The 18,947-nt window shown below is 47.2% G+C and overlaps 1 protein-coding gene across 1 annotated transcript; it reads right to left on the bottom strand.

Moving 5' to 3' along the window:
- Positions 1 to 599: 599 nt before the first annotated feature.
- Positions 600 to 13,174, bottom strand: LOC308171298 (uncharacterized protein; the record flags this gene model as incomplete). The annotated part of the gene is made up of 18 exons (XM_080546132.1): positions 13,043 to 13,174; positions 8,323 to 8,442; positions 7,153 to 7,279; positions 6,844 to 7,023; positions 6,632 to 6,724; positions 6,088 to 6,168; positions 5,573 to 5,683; positions 5,413 to 5,487; positions 5,132 to 5,233; positions 4,792 to 4,857; positions 4,150 to 4,659; positions 3,789 to 3,886; positions 3,088 to 3,610; positions 2,726 to 2,808; positions 1,717 to 2,359; positions 1,445 to 1,623; positions 1,106 to 1,350; positions 600 to 843 (listed from the first exon to the last, which is right to left on the bottom strand). Exons 1-18 carry the CDS (start codon positions 13,094 to 13,096, stop codon positions 600 to 602), a joined length of 3,534 nt encoding a protein of 1,177 aa, XP_080402258.1. The 5' UTR covers positions 13,097 to 13,174.
- Between the last annotated feature and the right edge of the window lie 5,773 nt (positions 13,175 to 18,947).

The raw sequence follows: 18,947 nt of genomic DNA, 5'->3' as shown, positions 1-18,947 counted from the left end.
GGCTCTTGTCTTCACAATGCTAAGTTGGGAATTACCTGAGGATGTTTGAAACTAGTGTTTAGATCATTCTCCAACCAGGTGGTTGCTTCTTTACATTTTCTTTCAGGACTCAAAGGGAAAAAAGACCATGACATGAAAATGAGAGAAAACTCTAATCCATACAGGAATACATCACTTCTTAGTCTTAACATGTGCAGAAATTAAAATACATAGACTGCTGATTGTTCAAGGACAAGGGTTTACCATCAATCCAATGAAAGGAAACGACAGAATAAAAACACATCTTAAACATGAACTTTAGTTGAAGAAAATAATAATGATGATAATCTGCCCATGGTGACGACCGTTCCCTTCAGACTGACATGAAAGCAACCCTCGTCTCTGCTCAGACAGCATGGAAAAACAACTGAGGCGCTTCAGAAATATCCTCTGCCTCGCTGAGGTCAATGAGAAGTACTGGAAAACCAGCGCCCCCCTGTGGCAGTGATTGGTAGTTCAATGGGTGGTGATTTGAGACGTGGTCACTAGAGGATGGGGGATGGGGCGGAGGGGGTTTGGGGGTGGGGGGTCGGCCTAGCTGTCAATCATCTCTGACAGCTCTAGCAGGAGGTCGTCCTCTCCCCTGCCGGGGTCCAGCTCCAAGTCATCCTCCAGCCGATCGTCAGTGAACTCAGCTCGTTCATCAGCTCGTCAAAGTCGTCCATGGAGGAGGTGCTGGCGGGGGCGGGGTGTGACGACGTGAGCCGGGAGCCGGGGCGTGACGACGTGGCGTGACGACGCGTGACGACGTGAGCCGGCCCCCGCCGGGGCCTGGGCAGGGTGGGCGACTTCACTGCCGTGGGGCTGAAGAGAAGAGGAGGGGGGAGACGAGAGAGGTTCATTCATCTGCATTTAACCAATTAAGTCACTGTTATTTGTTACTGTAAAAGTTATTTTTATTTTTCATTTTATTGAACAGATACAGTGAAAAGTAAGGAGAAGTAGGGAGAGAGGGCATGTCAGCAGGGCATGGGCCAGATTCTAACCCATGCCAACATATATATATATAAGTCAGTCCATTTAAAATAAACACCATTCAAAACTCGTCTATGCATTCATCCATTACCTCTGGGGGACCACGCAGGCCTCTCTGGCGGCCGTGTTGGAGGTGGTGGTGACTAATGTGGCCGTGGCCGCGCTGGAGGTGGTGGTGACTGCTGCTGCGGTGGCCACGCTGTACTGGATGACGGGGACCGTCTGGAGCTCTTCCCTGGGGGGGCTGGGGCTGGGGCCGTGGCCCAGCAGGGTGGGGGGGCTCCTGGGGACCAGGGGGCTCATCTGGGCATCTGTGCTGAAGGAGGGGGAGGACACCTGGCGAGAACACAGGTTGTTAGGACTCGGGTCACAATGGACATCTGCTTTTGGACATTGAGCGATTTGCAAACAGGCTCGATCTGCGGCTTACCCGTCTCTGTTTGCAGGGCGGCTCCTGCAGTTGCTCATCCTGCGCCCTGGAGGCGCTGTTGAGCGGTTTGACTGCCGCGACGGCAGACCGGGGGGACTCCGCCGCTCTCCTCTTCTGGCCTGGCTTCACCTGCGCAGCCGGCTTCATCACAGAAGGCCGGACGTTCAGCTTGGGCCTCACTGAAAACGCAACAAAACATCAATGATTCTCAGGTTTCATAGCTTGACTTTATTTACCGTGTTCAAAGTGGAGTCGTTTAGCAGGTAGGCTACCTTTGGCTTCAGTAGCTTGCCCAGGGGATTTCTTCTGGGCAACATCTTGGGTCTTTTCAACCGGAGATTCCTCCGCAGGCGGCCCAGGAGACGAAGCTCCTTTGGCCTGCTTAGGGGCACCCGCTGCCAGGGGACTGAGGGGAGCTCTCTTCCTCTTGCCCAGGGAGGCTGTGGAGCTCCGGGGGCTGACAGAGGACGAGTCGGCCTCCGCCTGCCTCATTGGAGACCCCTGCTGGGGGGAGTTGGTAGCGCTGGGCACCTGCGAGGCGGCCTTCGGAGCAGGGGCAGGGGCCTCCAGGGTGAGAGTGGGGGAGGAGGGGAATGAAGGGTTTGGAGTTGTCACTTTCTCGCTCTTCGCTCTGACGGGGGTCACGCCCGTCTCCCTCACGAGGGCAGGGCCCGCAGCCTCTTTCTCCGCAGGTTCGGCCTTGGCGGAAACGTCGGGTTGGCTGGTGGATGAGGCCGCCTCCTCCTCCTGCAGCTGGTGCTTGCGGAGACGTTTGAGGAGTTCAAATTTTAAATTACATTTTAATTTAAGTTCATGCGTGAGAAGCGTGAGAAGCTTCTCACGCATGAACTCCTCAAACGTCTTCCGCTTCAGGCTCCGATTGGTCGGATCACTCCTCCCATTGGCAGGGCTGGGCTGTGGATCACAGAGAGCACAGATCTCAGCAGGTGACATCACCTACCCTCACGTCAGAGCAGAACTACCATAAAACTTCCAATAAGTGCAGTCTCCCCTCTAAACGCCTGTCTCCAATAGCAGCCAGGCCAATAATGACATTGAAGACAAGAAGTGGTAAATGGTATAATGGACCGACTTATATGGAGCGCCTTATTCCAAAGCGCTTTACAACGTCCTCTCATTCACCCATTCACACACCAATGGTGGCAGGCTACCATGCAAATACACCTGGGCTATGAACAGGAGTTTCATGGTACAAAGGGTGTGTTGTATTCAGGGGACACACTTGAGGGGAGCAGATGTGAGCAGGTTAGGTGGACTTACCTCAGGAACAGCACTGGCAGTAGGCTCAGCTGGCTTCTCTGTCACTTCTTCAGCTGTCTTCTGAGTGGTTGTGCTGGCAGCGACTTAGAAGATAACAGGAAATACAGAAAGAGTGTAAATATCTTGAAACATGAAACATCACAGTTAAGGACGAAAGATATTTTTTTTGTATTACTCTTCAAATAGCTACATTGAAGACGTTTGGAGTAAGCATATGGATCTTTCACCACAACTGTAATGGCATCTCAGGGGTGGGGGGGATAAAAACAAAGTCAGTGTGTGTAAAGGCCTGGTGGAGAGTGAACTGCCAGCATGAGAACAGCCTTAATGGAAACAGTTCCAAGAAAAAGCTGCCATCTTACCAGGAGATGCTGGTTTGTTGACGCGCATAATCCGGGGCTTCTTTTCCTGCTCTTTTCCTTCTCCCGCTTCTGTGCCTGAGCCTTTCCCATTAGTAGCCTCCTTCCCCCGCGCCTGCATCCTGGCTGCTTTCTCCTTGCGTATTTCCTCCAGGGTCTTCACCCTCACTCCTCCCCGAGGTGGGGCCGCCCTGCTGGGCACGGCCGTGCCTGCGGAGGCCTGGTGGTTATCTGGGGCTTCGTTAGCCGGCTGCCTGGCTTTCCTGACGCTCTGTCCCTGACGCTGGTCCTCCTCCAGCTTCTTCCGGGCGTGGAGGACCTCAAAGAAGGTCTTTATCTGGGCGTTGAAGGCTGGTTTGACAGTGATGACTCTCTTTGAGGCCCTGCTGGTGGGGCTGGTGGATGAGGCCTCCTCCTCCTCCTGCAGCTGCTGCCTGCGGAGACGCTTCTCACGCATGAACTCCTCAAACGTCTTCCCCTTCAGGCTCCGATTGGTCGGATCACTCCTCCCATTGGCAGGGCTGGGCTGTGGATCACAGAGAGCACAGATCTCAACAGGTGACATCACCTACCCTCACGTCAGAGCAGAACTACCATAAAACTTCTTATCGATTAATCGATAATTGATCATTAATTCTTGCGATTATCGAAAAAGAAATGTTGATCGTTTGCCCAGCCCTAGTGAGCAGGTTAGATGGACTTACCTCAGTAACAGCACTGGCAGTAGGCTCAGCTGGCTTCTCTGCCACTGGCTTCTCTGTCACTTCTTCAGCTGTCTTCTGAGTGGTTGCGCTGGCAGCGACTTAGAAGATAACAGGAAATACAGAAAGAGTGTAAATATCTTGAAACATGAAACATCACAGTTAAGGCGAAAGATTATTTTCTGCAAATAGCTACATTGAAGACGTTTGGATCGCATATGGATCTTTCACCACAACTGTAATGGCATCTCAGGGGGGGGGGATAAAAACAAAGTCAGTGTGTGTAAAAGCCTGGTGGAGAGTGAACTGCCAGCATGAGAACAGCCTTAATGGAAACAGTCTCAAGAAAAAGCTGCCATCTTACCAGGAGATGCTGGTTTGTTGACGCGCATAATCCGGGGCTTCCCATTAGTAGCCTCCTTCCCCCGCGCCTGCATCCTGGCTGCTTTCTCCTTGCGTATTTTCTCCAGGGTCTTCACCCTCACTCCTCCCCGAGGTGGGGCCGCCCTGCTGGGCACGGCCGTGCCTGCGGAGGCCTGGGGGTTATCTGGGGCTTCGTTAGCCGGCTGCCTGGCTTTCCTGACGCTCTGTCCCTGATGCTGGTCCTCCTCCAGCTTCTTCCGGGCATGGAGGACCTCAGAGAAGGTCTTTATCTGTACGTCTTTATCTATCTTGAAGGCTGGTTTGACAGTGATGACTCTCTTTGAGGCCCTGCTGGTGGGGCTGGTGACCTGGGGGGCGGGGGCCGCACCACGGGTGTTGTCCTTGCGTCCCTGGAACTTGGCTGCCTTCTCCTGCCTGATCTCCTCTAGGGTTTCGATCCGAATCTCCTCAGACGCCTGGGCCACGCTGTTGGTTTCAGCTTCGATGAATGCTAGAGGTGGGGGGGGGGGGGACAGGAGATAAGTGACACCTCACGAAATCAATGAATGAAGTTCAGATGTGTGGCATAATAATGTTCAGAGTAGATTTTTTATGTCAGGAGAAAAACAATAAAACACGGTACCTGGTTCAGTGACCACAGCGGGCTCTTCTGCTGGCAACCCCAGTCTGTCCCTGACAGGCTTCAGAGCTGAGGTAATGGAGATAAACATGAGATGAAAATCACTCTCAATTTTACTATCTGTACTATACTATAACCATCAACCAAAACACTTGTAATCTTCAGTATCAACAAGTCAGACAAAAAAACTAACCAACTACATTTGGGCATAGTCCTGTTGCCTGAGTTTATCCTGCCCCTGTGCAAACCCTGAACCAACTGAACAACCAATTAACGGTCATGGCTGGACCAGTAAGAGTCAGGTGTTTCCTGGGAGGTTCTGTGGTGATTTCATCGCCCTCACCTTTCGGAGGGGCCAGGTCAGTGTCCTCCTCGTCCACCTTCCTCCCGAGACGCTCAGCCAGTCTCCGTTTGAGCGGCAGGTCAGCACCGCCGTCGGAAGCATCTAGAGGTCAGAGGTTGTTACAGGTCATGAGAGCTCTATGTGTTGGGGATGAATCTGAATTATACCATCAGGTATATTGTCAGTGTTATCAGTTCTTTCTTAAAATGAAAAAACCCAGATTGTTTGCTTGATTTTTCACAGAATAGAGATGAGTGTAGTCACACCAGTCTCAAATGTACCTCTCTCAATTATCCTCTTCCCAAGCTGTTCGGCGACGTTGCGTTTCCCAGGGTCTTCACCAAAGATCAGACCGTCTAGAGTACATTAAATATAGAGTACATTCAATATAGGTAGTCTAGACACACCAGGTAATCTAGATACATTGTTTCTGATGCCTACCATCTTTTGCTAGGTAGAGTGACGGGCGAACAAAGGAGCGGATGTTCTCCTTCTCACCGCTGGTTCCCTTGTTCCTCTGGGCAGGGTCTGAGCCCTGGCCGATGGGGTGACCTGAGAGAAGCAGACAAAGCAGGTATTAAGCAGATGATTCTCAAATGTGACACGTTGTAATGCTTTGGTCCTCATATCGGCAACCAATCAAAATGTTCTGACTTGTATTTTGAAACACGGAACTACGTCGCTGAGAATCACAACACAAACTCACTAGTCAAGCCAAAATACTGCAATGTAATGGATTGGGTGAGTAATCCCCACTGCTACCTAGTTAACTATAACACTATTTGCATTGTTAGCAGGCTCACAAAACAAGCTGTGTTAGTTGACTAGCGATGTGTCATTGATTTTCAACAACGCGGAAATCCCGATATAAGCATTAGTAGAACGTGTCACAAATGTTGTGTAATGCAGTGTAATTCTACAGAAGCCAGTCCATGCACCAGGTGAGACGTTCTTACCAGATCTCCTCATGCTGGCCTTCAGGGCTTTCCTCAGCCGAATCTCCTCCAAGGTTCTGATGCCAAAGTTCAGCGACTCATCTGTGCCAAAACAACAGCATTAGGCCATCACAGAGGAATATGGAAACATGTGGGTCACGTTACACTCCCACACAGTGACCCTCTAGAAAGGGCAGAGGAGAAACGTGTCCGAGAAGCCAGTGTTCCTCCCGACAGGTCCAGGGGCGAGGGTGAAGCCCCTGATCCTGGTTTGAAGAGAGGGTCTTTCTATACCCCTCTATGATGGCCACTCAAGACACGCAACAGTCTCGAGTGGGCAAAGCTTTAAGGGGATATTTACAGAAGATTAAAAAATGATTCTCTCTTCCAACAATAACAATTACCACTTGAGGTCTATTCAAAAGGATCCAAGCTTTTTTTCCTTTCTTTCACCAATGTGCTAAATAACTTAATAAACATGTTTTTTTTGCTATTCCCCCCCCCTCCCTCTCTCTCTCTCTCTCTTCCCCCCTCTCTCTCCTTCATCATCTTTAGCCTCTCTTACCTGAGCTGGAGCTCAAGGCCATTTTCCCGGGAGAGACCAATCTGGATCCGTCTGAACCAGTCCTGCTGTCCTCTCCCTCTTCTGAGAACTGATCTGCACACAGACGAAACATAACAAGAACCCCATGGTCAACGGCATTCAATAACAAACCAGTCATTCAATAGTGACATGGAAAAGGGAAACAGAGAAGCGAGGAGAGAGTGTGTCTTTACCATCCTCGTCCTCATCTTCGTCATCTGCTGGGTTGATGACCACAGGCGGGTGGGTTGGGCTCGGTACATTCTCCTGAGTCTCCGCCTTGATGACCCCGCGGAGTTGGGGATTGGCTGCGGTGGGGAGGGGGGTGGCAGCAGGAGGGCTGGGGTCCTCCTGAGGCTCCTCCTCGTCAGAAGCTGAGACACAGAAACAAGACCAGAAGACTTTTGAACAGGGTGATCCAGCACATTCTGACATCCACCAAGTTGTCACAATGCCACGTTTTGTTCAGAGGATGCATAACCAAACGTGGGATTACCCCTCACCTTTATTGGCTGGATAGACCCAGGCTCCGTCTACGAAGCGGGGTTTCTCATGGTGGAAGGCACAGTGGGGCTTCTGACAGCCGGTAGGCTGGTTCTCCCAGTAGCATGCAATCTGCTTTCTGTTTTTCTACAGTAGAGAAAGAGAAGAACATGTTATGCAACATGCCTGTGATGTGTTGCAATGTATGTATGGATGGGGAAAGCTCAGGTTACTGTCCGTCAGGGTTAGACCAGTGTTCCTCCCGACACGTCCAGGGGCGAGGATGAAGCCCCTGAACCTGGTTTGAAGAGAGGGTCTTTCTATACCCCTCTATAAATGGCCACTCAAGACACGCAACAGTCTCGAGTGGGCAAAGCTTTAAGGGGATATTTCAGAGGCATTTCAAAATAAGTATTTTGATCTGCCCCCTAGGGCTGCAACTAACGATTATTTTGGTAGTCGACTAATCTGTCGATTATTTTTTCAATTAGTCGTGTGGCTTTTCGCTGCGCGTAAATGGCGACGCAGAAGCATAAATCCGGCTTAACTAGCTATCTAACCTAACGTTACGCCAAGCTACAGCTGCTCACAGAGCTAGTTGATTGGCTAGCTAGCATTGCTGGCTAGACTACAGACAGCTCACGTTAGTAGGCTACGCTTGGCGCTGTTTATCTTACAGACAGCTCGCTGGTGGACTCAACATAATTGAAATAGCATTCACTTATCAAGCATCATTCATGATCATCCACCATGACTACCTGGTATTTTAATAGCGACCACCCCTCACTTCATTTCATCTCGCGTTCTCCTGGCTTCAACATGGAAAACCCCTGCTACGTAACGTTACATACAAGCGCCTCTGTCTGTCACACGCGTGCCACAGGGCAAATAAATTAATAGCACAAACGCTCATAGCATGTACAGCCCTGTCCATATAGACGTTGTTTTCCAACATGTAACAGTAAAGCTAACATAAACATTACGACCCTAACAATATAACGTTAGCTAAAACTTACCCAGCTGATTCTTGCATGGCTCCCGTAAAAAAATGTAAAAAATAAAAAAATAATACGATTAGTCGACACTACAATTCCACGTCGAGTTTTTATGATCGACGTCGTCGATTATGTCGACTAATCGTTGCAGCCCTACAGTGCCCCCTAAGAGTTTTTGCTAGGTCGGTCCCTAACCTTCATCTCCCTGTGGCGGAACTTGCAGACGGGGCGGAAGCAGCGTCTCTCCTCCCAGAGGCTGCACACCACCTCGCTGCCCATGGCCGCCTCGCAGTGCCTGAACGGGCAGCCGTCTCCCTGAACCAGGAAACACAAACACCTCAATGATCAAACAAACACTTACCGTATTTTCCGGACTATAAGTCGCGGTTTTTTTCATACTTTGGCTGGTCCTGCGACTTATAGTCAGGTGCGACTTATATATCAATAATTCATAATCTCTGACTGACATGAACTGACATACGGTAATCTCTGACTGACATGAACCAAGGAGTAACTTCCGCTAGCGCCTCATACACGATAGAATAGCCATTATACTTGACAATGTGGACATTAAACACGACAATGTGGACATTAAACATGATGTTATGGACCTTATACACAATGTTATGGACGTTAGAAACGATATTAAAGTCATTTATACCTTCCAGAGGCTATTTACCGTTGCAATGTTGCACCCGCGAGTAGCATTTTGCTACTTTCGGTAGCGCTTCATACGCGATAGAATAGCCATTATACTCGACAATGTGGACATTAAACACGACAATGTGGACATTAAACATGATGTTATGGACCTTATACACAATGTTATGGACGTTAGAAACGATATTAAAGTCATTTATACCTTCCAGAGGCTATTTAACGTTGCAATGTTGCACCCGCGAGTAGCATTTTGCTACTTCCGGTAGCGCTTCATACGCGATAGAATAGCCATTATACTCGACAATGTGGACATTAAACACGACAATGTGGACATTAAGCACTATATTATGGACCTTATACACGATATTATGAACGTTTATACACGACATTAAAGTCATTTATTACCTTTTAGAGGCTGTTCAATGTTACATTGTTTGTAGCATCCTACCTACTTCCGTTTTTCACCAAGCTATCTTTTCCCATGGCCTCATACACGATAAATAGTCGTTACACTCGACAATGTGGACATTAAGCACTATATTATCAACGTTATACACGCTATTATGAACGTTACACACGATGTTAAAGTCATTTATTACCTTTTAGAGGCTGTTCAAAGTTTCATTTTTCCTCCGCGACGCCATGTTGTTAGCCCCGCGCTAGCTAGCGGACTTTACACTCGATAATACAAGTATTCCTTAACCTTTCAGAAGAAGTTTCAACGTGAATTATGTCCTTCCTGGGCTTACAAATCCTCTCATGTCTCTTCACAGTGCCAGACTAGAGTCAAGCTCAACAGGGTCTTCTTTCCCCGCTGATTCCGCCAAGCCCGTTCCCTTGAACCATGCGACTTATAGTCCAGTGCGACTTATATGTGGTTTTTTCCTCTTCATGACCCATTTTTGGTCTGCTGCGACTTATACTCGGGTGCGACTTATAGTCCGGAAAATACGGTATATCAATGTCTTTTTTTTCCCATTAACTATTGTCTTAAATTAAATGTTTCATCTATTTACTTCTTATATTTGCTTTTATTCATTGTCATTTTTTATTTTCTTACTATGCTCCTTTTACTGTATTTTTAAATAATGTATGTAAAGCACTTTGAATTGCCCCTGTTGTGTGAAATGTGCTATACAAATAAATGTGCCTTGCCTAGAACACACAGCACAGAATACTTACTTGATGTCGGACCACAATACATAAATATTTCAAAATGTCCCGAATGAATTCAAGTAAGTTGTAATCTACCCTCTGCAGCTCAATTTACTACTGCTGTGAACGCCCAAACTCAAAATACAGAAGCAGATTCATTTGCGATGCGTGTCTTACACGTATCCGTTTACGACTTCCCTATATTCATAGCTTTCATGTGACGTCACAGCATAGTGGAAACGCCCACCTGATGGGCAAAAGGCACTGCCCGTGAAGTTGCAGAGCACCAGGAAACACAGTAGCATTGGTTAGAAAACAATCATGCCAGATAGTTGCTGTGCAATCGGGTGTACAAACCGGCGAGGAGATAGGCCTGGGTTGTGTCTTTATAGGATACCGAGTGAAAAAGAAAATAAAGAGAGGAGAAATGTGTGGATTAATGCCATCAAACGAAGTGTACCAGGAGCGGGACAGAAAGAATGGATGCCATCAAAGCACACACGTCTGTGCAGCGAACATTTCATCAAAGGTATGTTAGCTAAAGTATAATTAGCTACAATTGCAAAGCATTTAGCCATTATCTGTACATAGCTAACGTTAATCATTTCTGCATGGTTTGTTTAGGTGGCTTGCCAAAAGGTTGCTAACGTTAGCACTAGCTACTAATGCCGTAACGTTATTATCGCCTTGATTCATAGGTTTCAAATCTGACGACCCTTTGTCTCCTGACTGGGTTCCATCAGTGTTCTCGCACACATCACCCAACAAGAAGAGGAAAAGGGAGAAAGCAATGGACAGGTACGAGCAGCACAACAAAATTATGAAAAAGCGTAAGGAGAAGCAGCAAGATGCAGCTGCCCCAGCACTGACAGATCAAAGCCTACCTGACATGGAGCCAGAGCTACCTGCTCCTGAGGCTGAGCAGTGTAACAACAACAGGTGCAAGGATAATGTTGCAAGACTAGAGAGGGAATGCAAGTACCTTAGGGAAGAGAACCGTCGGCTGAAGGACATGATCAAATTAAGTACATTAATGAAGCCACCTTAGAAAATGATGATGAAAAAGTGATAACAATGACTGGAATGCCCACCTATGCCAAATTACACGTTGTTTATATGTTTGTCTTCTCCCTGTTACCAACTGGTACAATCCTCTCTCCTTTCCAACAACTTGTCTTAACCCTTATGAGACTCAAAATGAACCTGCCCCTTGCATTGCTTAGCTGCATCTTTAGAGTCTCCGTTCCAACTGCTAGCAGAACATTTAGAAACACCATTGATGCATTGAATGCCAAGCTTGTTCCAGCACTTGTGTTTTGGCCAAATAGAGATGAACTAATGCTGTCAATGCCTATGGTATTTAGACAGGTCTTTCGTAGATGTGCTTGTATAATTGACTGCTTCGAGATATTTATTGAAATAAATAAGGTTTAGTAACAAGTTTGTGACATGTGGATATGACCACATTTACTGACTGATGTGGCCTAAATCTCAACCCTGTAAAGATCTCTTCACTCTTTGCCTGTAGTTCTTTGTCTGATAAAGCTCAATACTGGGGCATGTACAGTTGGCTTAAAGGTGCAGGGATGTTCAGCTGCACTGCCCTTGGTATGAACCCGAGTGTGAATGAAAAGACCATTGTAAATTGTTATTGGTGCTGAGAAAAGTTGCCATATAAATGCAATGAATTATTATCATAAAGTGTGTCTAAAGATGGCATGGCATGTTAGTTATTTTTTGGGAAACCAAACAATCATTATTATTTAGTGTTAACCTCTCTGCATGGCCAGGGACAACAGACAGGATGCAGCTTTTCACTGGTTTATTCTCCCTGTCTTCAGTTGCATGCAGCATGCTGTAGAATGCTGTACATTCATCAGGGGTTGGAGGTGGTATCTTTGCTGGGGGGAGGTCACCCCAGCCAGCAGCTTCTCTCTTTCGCTGGACCTTTGTAAACCTTATCTGGCTCGCTTCAGCATACAAGTCAGCTGGTTTCAAGGATGCCATACTGGGCTCAATCCAGCTGCAGGCCTTTTCAGTGCATGCAGTGCCATCTAGCCTGCATGTAATTGGATGTAGTAAAGCGAACCACACTGGAAATAAGTCCCGAACTTTGTCGTGACGTCCCTAACAAATGACTTTACTGTGATGTATAATGCATTTGTTGAATCAAATCAAATCATACCTGTTCACAGCTGCAAGCAGGGCATAGGTTATGCTGGCGCCTATGTGGGAGCAAACTTCTCCTAATCCTGCCATGCAGACACAGTGACCAAATCGGATTAATCCGTCCTTTTCCACAGCAACCCATGCTGTCAGTGGCGGATCATTGAGGCAGTAGGAATGGTTCACCTGACACGGACAGAGGTTTTGTTTAGATTTAATTTCATCAATGTCAGCCCTGCTGTCACCAGCTGTAAACATCTGTGATCAACGTAACTATCTACCAAAATTAGAGCTATCTAGCACAATAGAGTAATTTAGCTGTGTAACGTTAGATTTAGACAACGTAGCATAACCAAAGGCAAATGTTAGGCACCTTCGCTTTGACAAGAGGCTAGAGCTAGCTTACCACTGACCGTAACGTAACGTTAGCTAGCATACCGATAGCATTGGCTAATTTAACGTCACTCACCTTGGCTTTGACGATGAAGAAGAAATTCTTCACTTTCCACACGCCAGCATTAGTTACCCAACCAGAGTGGAAATATTTGTAGCTTTCGGTGCTTTTAAAAGCCTTCATCCTTCCTGGCTGCGGTGTATGGGGATGGATTCTCCACCAGATAGATCCAGATGTCACCGAACACGAGATCAGGCAGGGACTTGGCTGCATTTAGTGGTTCAAACACAGCCGCGGGGGCTAAATATGGGTCGCAAGTGCCCAATATGTGTAGCTTTTCCGTGTATCTTGATAGTTCTTCATGGGTGAGGTGGTCTAAATAGTAGGCAGCCGGTAAATTGCGTCCACTCGCCATGTTGAGCGATGTTGCTATGATACTTTTTAAATAACAACAACTCAGGTTGGTGGTTGCTAGGGAAGAAACCACGTGACTGAAAGCTATGAATTATAACCTCTGCTGTGTGTAGTCGTGCTTCTCACCTTGGCACAGAAGGAGTAGTAGAAGTAGTAACAGTCATCTCCATGGTTCGTCATGTTTAAAGGCTGGTGGATCAGTTCACTTCTGGATCGCTGGGTGGCGCAGCTGTGTCAGACTCAGAGCTGACGGGTTGTGACCTCTTCCTGGGGTGGTGGGCTGATCTCTTCAAACAGGAGTCTCCCTGGCAACAGAGAAACACATGGAACCATTAACCACGAATTAGACCAATCAGAACAAATGGAACCATTAACCACGAATTAGACCAATCAGACAAATGGAACCATTAACCACGAATTAGACCAATCAGATCTCGTATCACGCAGGGAAAGGCTTCAGGTACCTGGCTGCAGTAAGACCCTCTGGACAGCCACGTTCAGGAGCCTCCTCAGCCGGTCGTTCTCCTCCTTGGAGCGGATGATCTCCCCCTGGAAGTCCGCTATGGTGCTCTTCACAGCCCTGAAGATCTCCTCGGCAGCCGCCGTTAGTCTGTCCGTGAGAAACACGTTCAACATCTCCAATTGTGTCATGTTAGTGTGGCGCTGGAGCTGTTTTTTGTCAGCTTGTCACAACCCCGATCCCCGATTGTTTACGTAGTTTTCGGGGAAGTGACGATGAAAGTGTGTTTCCCGATCCCCGTGTCCCGAGTAGTGAAGGAACCAGCGCCATCTGGGGTACCGGAGAGGAGATGTGTCTAAATGTTTATGTATATGATATAATGAGTACCGGTATATGAATGAATGAATGAATGAATGAATGAATGGTCTTTATTGTCATTAGTACAGTACAGGTACCAAACAACGAAATTTGGGAGGGGGGCTCCCCTGGTGCTAGGAAAAAAACTAAAAACAAGAAGGGAAAAGAGCTGGTTTACATAAATAAAGGCTATATCCACTATCCACTATAGTATACTATACAAATAAAACACTGTGCTGTACTCTATGCTATGCTATAAATATCCTAACATTTCCTATTCTCTGAACCTTATGTACCCTAGGGTTGTCATATTGCACATAGTATTATTGCACATTCATTTAAAGTGTCGCAGTTTGCAGGTTTGAAATGTACACAGTTGTGTTTCAGTATTACACTTGATTTCAATATAGTAGCTGCCATCAATTTGTCTAGATTGTCCAGGGCCTAGAACCTAGGTCTTTGCTGTGTTCAGGGCCTGGATGGCCCTGGGGTAGAAGCTGAGCTTCAGTCTGTTTGTCCTTGCGAACATGGTCCTGTACCGCCTGTTCGAGGGCAGCCGAGCAAAGTGTTCGTACCCAGGGTGGGATGTGTCTCTGGAGATCTTGGAGGCCTTATATATATATTTGTTTGGTGGTCCAGTCATTCTGAAACACCACCTGAAAGGTGCAATACTATTTTGGGTGACTATATTTGGGGTTATAAGGTAAGCCAGTTGCACTTCTCGACAATGCCTATTAGGCATTAGACATTATTTGAGAATCATTGTGTTTAATCATATAATTATTTGTAATGGTCATTGAACAGCAATATCAGTAATTTGTCTTCAGTTTCTCCATTGTGCATGATGCATGATGGATTTCTTATCATAAATCATAAATGTTGGATCTTGAATCATGGTCCCTCTACCACCCACACAAAAAAGACTGGGGCAAAAGAATACTTTCCATAAAAGCATTTTTATTATTTACAGTCTCTCATACAACACACTTAAGTCATGTAAAATCAGAACAGGCAAGCATGTACAGATACACAACCCATTAGGTTCCTCTCCTGATCCTCCCACAGAACAGCGATCAGCACATCAGATTACGTTCACAACTGATCTTGCGCTATAGAACAAGAGTGAAATGACAGGGGACTCTCACATGCTGTAGCAGACACAAGTTGAAAGCATCAGTTTAATTCCAACATGGCATATGAACAGTACAAAAAGGATTAGACAGATCGCAGATACCCTGAGAAGTTGCTCTTTCACATTTTAAGACCAGAAATGTTACTATTTATTTGTAACAAAGGTTTTAACAGTAGGTGGGTTGGATTTGAAAAGTGAGAGGCTGGTGTGTGTTTGAATGCATCACTGTTAAGTTTAAAAACATAAAAACATGGGCCAAACATTTCTTTTCATTTGACAAATACATTTTTATGAGCAATGTGAGATTCATAAATTAAACAAAAAAAAGAAATAGCAAGACAGAAAAATACAAAGCAACATGGTTGGTATATTTTTTAAAAGGTGGACAACTGTGGGATAGCATTAAGTCACAACTGAAAAAAAGACAAACTTTTACATCCAAATATTTGTTTTGAGAGGTTACTGATTCCCTAAATGACCTACATATTCTTCTGAATATCTTCCTGTTCATCTTTACCTTCATACGCTCACCACACAAATGTAGCCTACTCAGGTTCCAAAACGTCTACATTTTTACATGATCAGCTCAGCAACATAAGCGAACAAAAATAACATTATACATGATTTGAGGAGAGTCAGATCCTAGACATGAGACAAGGCAAAGATGGTAGGGGGCAGGAGCTATTGTAAGTGCCGCTGTATGACAACTTGCTAGTTCAGTTATGTTCCACTTGCACTTCCACTGTCTTTCTTAGCATACATAGTACACAATTTCTCTCTTCCTGCAACAACAATTACACATGATTGTACATCCATGGATGACAGGTGACACCAGGCAAGACCACATGGCTCTTGTCTTCACAATGCTAAGTTGGGAATTACCTGAGGATGTTTGAAACTAGTGTTTAGATCATTCTCCAACCAGGTGGTTGCTTCTTTACATTTTCTTTCAGGACTCAAAGGGAAAAAAGACCATGACATGAAAATGAGAGAAAACTCTAATCCATACAGGAATACATCACTTCTTAGTCTTAACATGTGCAGAAATTAAAATACATAGACTGCTGATTGTTCAAGGACAAGGGTTTACCATCAATCCAATGAAAGGAAACGACAGAATAAAAACATCATAAATGTTTGAACATGAACTTTAGATGAAGAAAATAATAATGATGATGATAATCTGCTCATGGTGACGACCGTTCCCTTCAGACTGACATGAAAGCAACCCTCGTCTCTGCTCAGACAGCATGGAAAAACAACTGAGGCGCTTCAGAAACATCCTCTGCCTCGCTGAGGTCAATGAGAAGTACTGGAAAACCAGCGCCCCCCTGTGGCAGTGATTGGTAGTTCAATGGGTGGTGATTTGAGACGTGGTCACTAGAGGATAGGGGATGGGGGGGGGGGGCGGCCTAGCTGTCAATCATCTCTGACAGCTCCAGCAGGAGGTCGTCCTCTCCCTTGCCGGGGTCCAGCTCCAAGTCATCCTCTAGCCAGTCAGTGAACTCGTTCATCAGCTCGTCAAAGTCGTCCATAGAGGAGGTGCTGGCGGGGGCGGGCGTGAGGATGTGACCACGCTGGCCCGCCGGGGCCTGGGCAGGGTGGGCGACTTCACTGCCGTGGGGCTGGAGAGAAGAGGAGGGGGGAGACAAGAGAGGTTCATTTAACCAATTATGTCACTGCTTTTTTTTTTAAAGTTATTTTTGACAGATACAGTGAAAAGTAAGGAGAAGAAGGGAGAGAGGGCATGTCAGCAGGGCACGGGCCAGATTCTAACCCATGCCAACATGGGCATATGTGTGCACTGTAGACAGCGGTGCTAGACCACTGGACCCCCCCAGGCCACAAGTAAGTCACTGCTTACAACCGGAAAACACTCTTCTCCCTTCTCCATTATTCTAGCTGTAATGGTTGTGTGTTCTCGATGAAGAGGGCTGCTGTAACCCTCGGGGAGTGCTTCTGCTGCACATTGATGGTGAACGGGTCTGGGATGTCAAAATACTCAAACTACTGGTATGAAAATAAGGGGCGGCTGTGGCTCAAGAGGTAGAGCTGGCGTCTAATGATCGCAAGGTCGGCAGATCGGCTGGCCATGTGTCGAGGTGTCCTTGGGCAAGACACTTAACCCCAATGAGCGGGCCGGCGCCTTGCATGGTAAGCTTGCCGCCATTGGTGTGTGAATGGGTGAATGAGAGGCCGTTGTAAAGCGCTTTGGAATAAGGCGCTATATAAGTCGGTCCATTTAAAATAAACACCCTTCAAAACTCGTCTATGCATTCATCCATTACCTCTGGGGGACCACGCAGGCCTCCCTGGCGGCCGTGGTGACGGCTGTGGCCGTGGCCGCGCTGGAGGTGGTGGTGGTGACTGCTGCTGCGCTGGCCGTGCTGTGCTGGATGACGGGGACCGTCTGGAGCTCTTCTCTGGGGGGGCTGCAGCTGGGGCCGTGGCCCAGCAGGGTGGGGGGGCTCCTGGGGACCAGGGGGCTCATCTGGGCATCTGTGCTGAAGGAGGGGGAGGACACCTGGCGAGAACACAGGTTGTTAGGACTCGGGTCACAATGGACATCTGCTTTTGGACATTGAGCGATTTTACAAACAGGCTCGATCCGTGGCTTACCCGTCTCTGTTTGCAGGGCGGCTCCTGCAGTTGCTCATCCTGCGCCCTGGAGGCGCTGTTGAGCGGTTTGACTGCCGCGACGGCAGACCGGGGGGACTCCGCCGCTCTCCTCTTCTGGCCTGGCTTCACCTGCGCGGCCGGCTTCATCACAGAAGGCCGGACGTTCAGCTTGGGCCTCACTGAAAAAACGCAACAAACATCAATGATTCTCAGGTTTCATAGCTTGACTTTATTTACCGTTTTCAAAGTGGAGTCGTTTAGCAGGTAGGCTTACCTTTGGCTTCAGTAGCTTGCCCAGGGGATTTCTTCTGGGCAACGTCTTGGGTCTTTTCAACCGGAGATTCCTCCATAGGCGGCGGCCCAGGAGACGAAGCTCCTTTGGCCTGCTTAGGGGCACCCGCTGCCAGGGGACCTCTCTTCCTCTTGCCCGGGGAGGCTGTGGAGCTCCGGGGGCTGACAGAGGGCGAGTCGGCCTCCGCCTGCCTCAGTGTCATCTCTGACAGCTCCAGCAGGAGGTCGTCCTCTCCCTTGCCGGGGTCCAGTTCCATGTCATCCTCCAGCCAGATGTCAGTGAACTCGTTCATCAGCTCGTCAAAGTCGTCCATAGAGGAGGTGCTGGCGGGGGCGGGGCGTGAGGATGTGACCACGCTGGCCCGCCGGGGCCTGGGCAGGGTGGGCGACTTCACTGCCGTGGGGCTAGAGAGAAGAGGAGGGGGGAGACAAGAGAGGTTCATTTAACCAATTATGTCACTGCTTTTTTTTTTTTAAGTTATTTTTGACAGATACAGTGAAAAGTAAGGAGAAGAAGGGAGAGAGGGCATGTCAGCAGGGCATGGGCCAGATTCTAACCCATGCCAACATGGGCATATGTGTGCACTCAGTGTTTCCTACAGGAATTTTTACCATGGTGGCGGGTAGTGCTGACCGCGTGCACGCGCATGAAACGCGCACGCGCGCTCAAAACAACGACGTAATTTCAGCCAAAACTCGTGGATGGCCCAAAAAAATTAAATGTTTTCCTGTACTTCTCTCTTATTGTCTGTGTCTGCATGTTTTTCCAGCATGTAATTCCGTTGTCAATAAAAAAATCGTCTCCCCTTCTTTTCATTATCATTATGGAGGCTTTATGGTTGTTGTAACTATTATTATTTTAATGATACAAAAAAATCTTGAATCAGAATCTGAATTTATTTTACAGTACACAATAATACAAATCTTTGGCTGTGGTTCTTCAACATTAGCTTTGCAGCAAGGTACATAATCACAACAATACCATCATCACAATAATCACAAGTAAATAAGTAAATTAAGTAATGATAAGGAATAAAGTGATAAGTGATGGTAGTCGCACTACAGCAGAATTAAAGTGCAATCAATAGTGTAACATGCTGTGCAAAGTTCAACAAGATTAAAATGAAAGTGTTCAGGTATTTCTCAAGTAGTCAGGTAGTGTGCAATTCCTG

This window comes from Nansenia antarctica (genome assembly GCF_963989245.1).
Source record: "Nansenia antarctica genome assembly, chromosome: 15".
Taxonomy (NCBI): domain Eukaryota; kingdom Metazoa; phylum Chordata; class Actinopteri; order Argentiniformes; family Microstomatidae; genus Nansenia; species Nansenia antarctica.
Note: the sequence above shows the minus strand (reverse complement) of the source record. Positions and strands in the feature narration are given on the sequence as shown.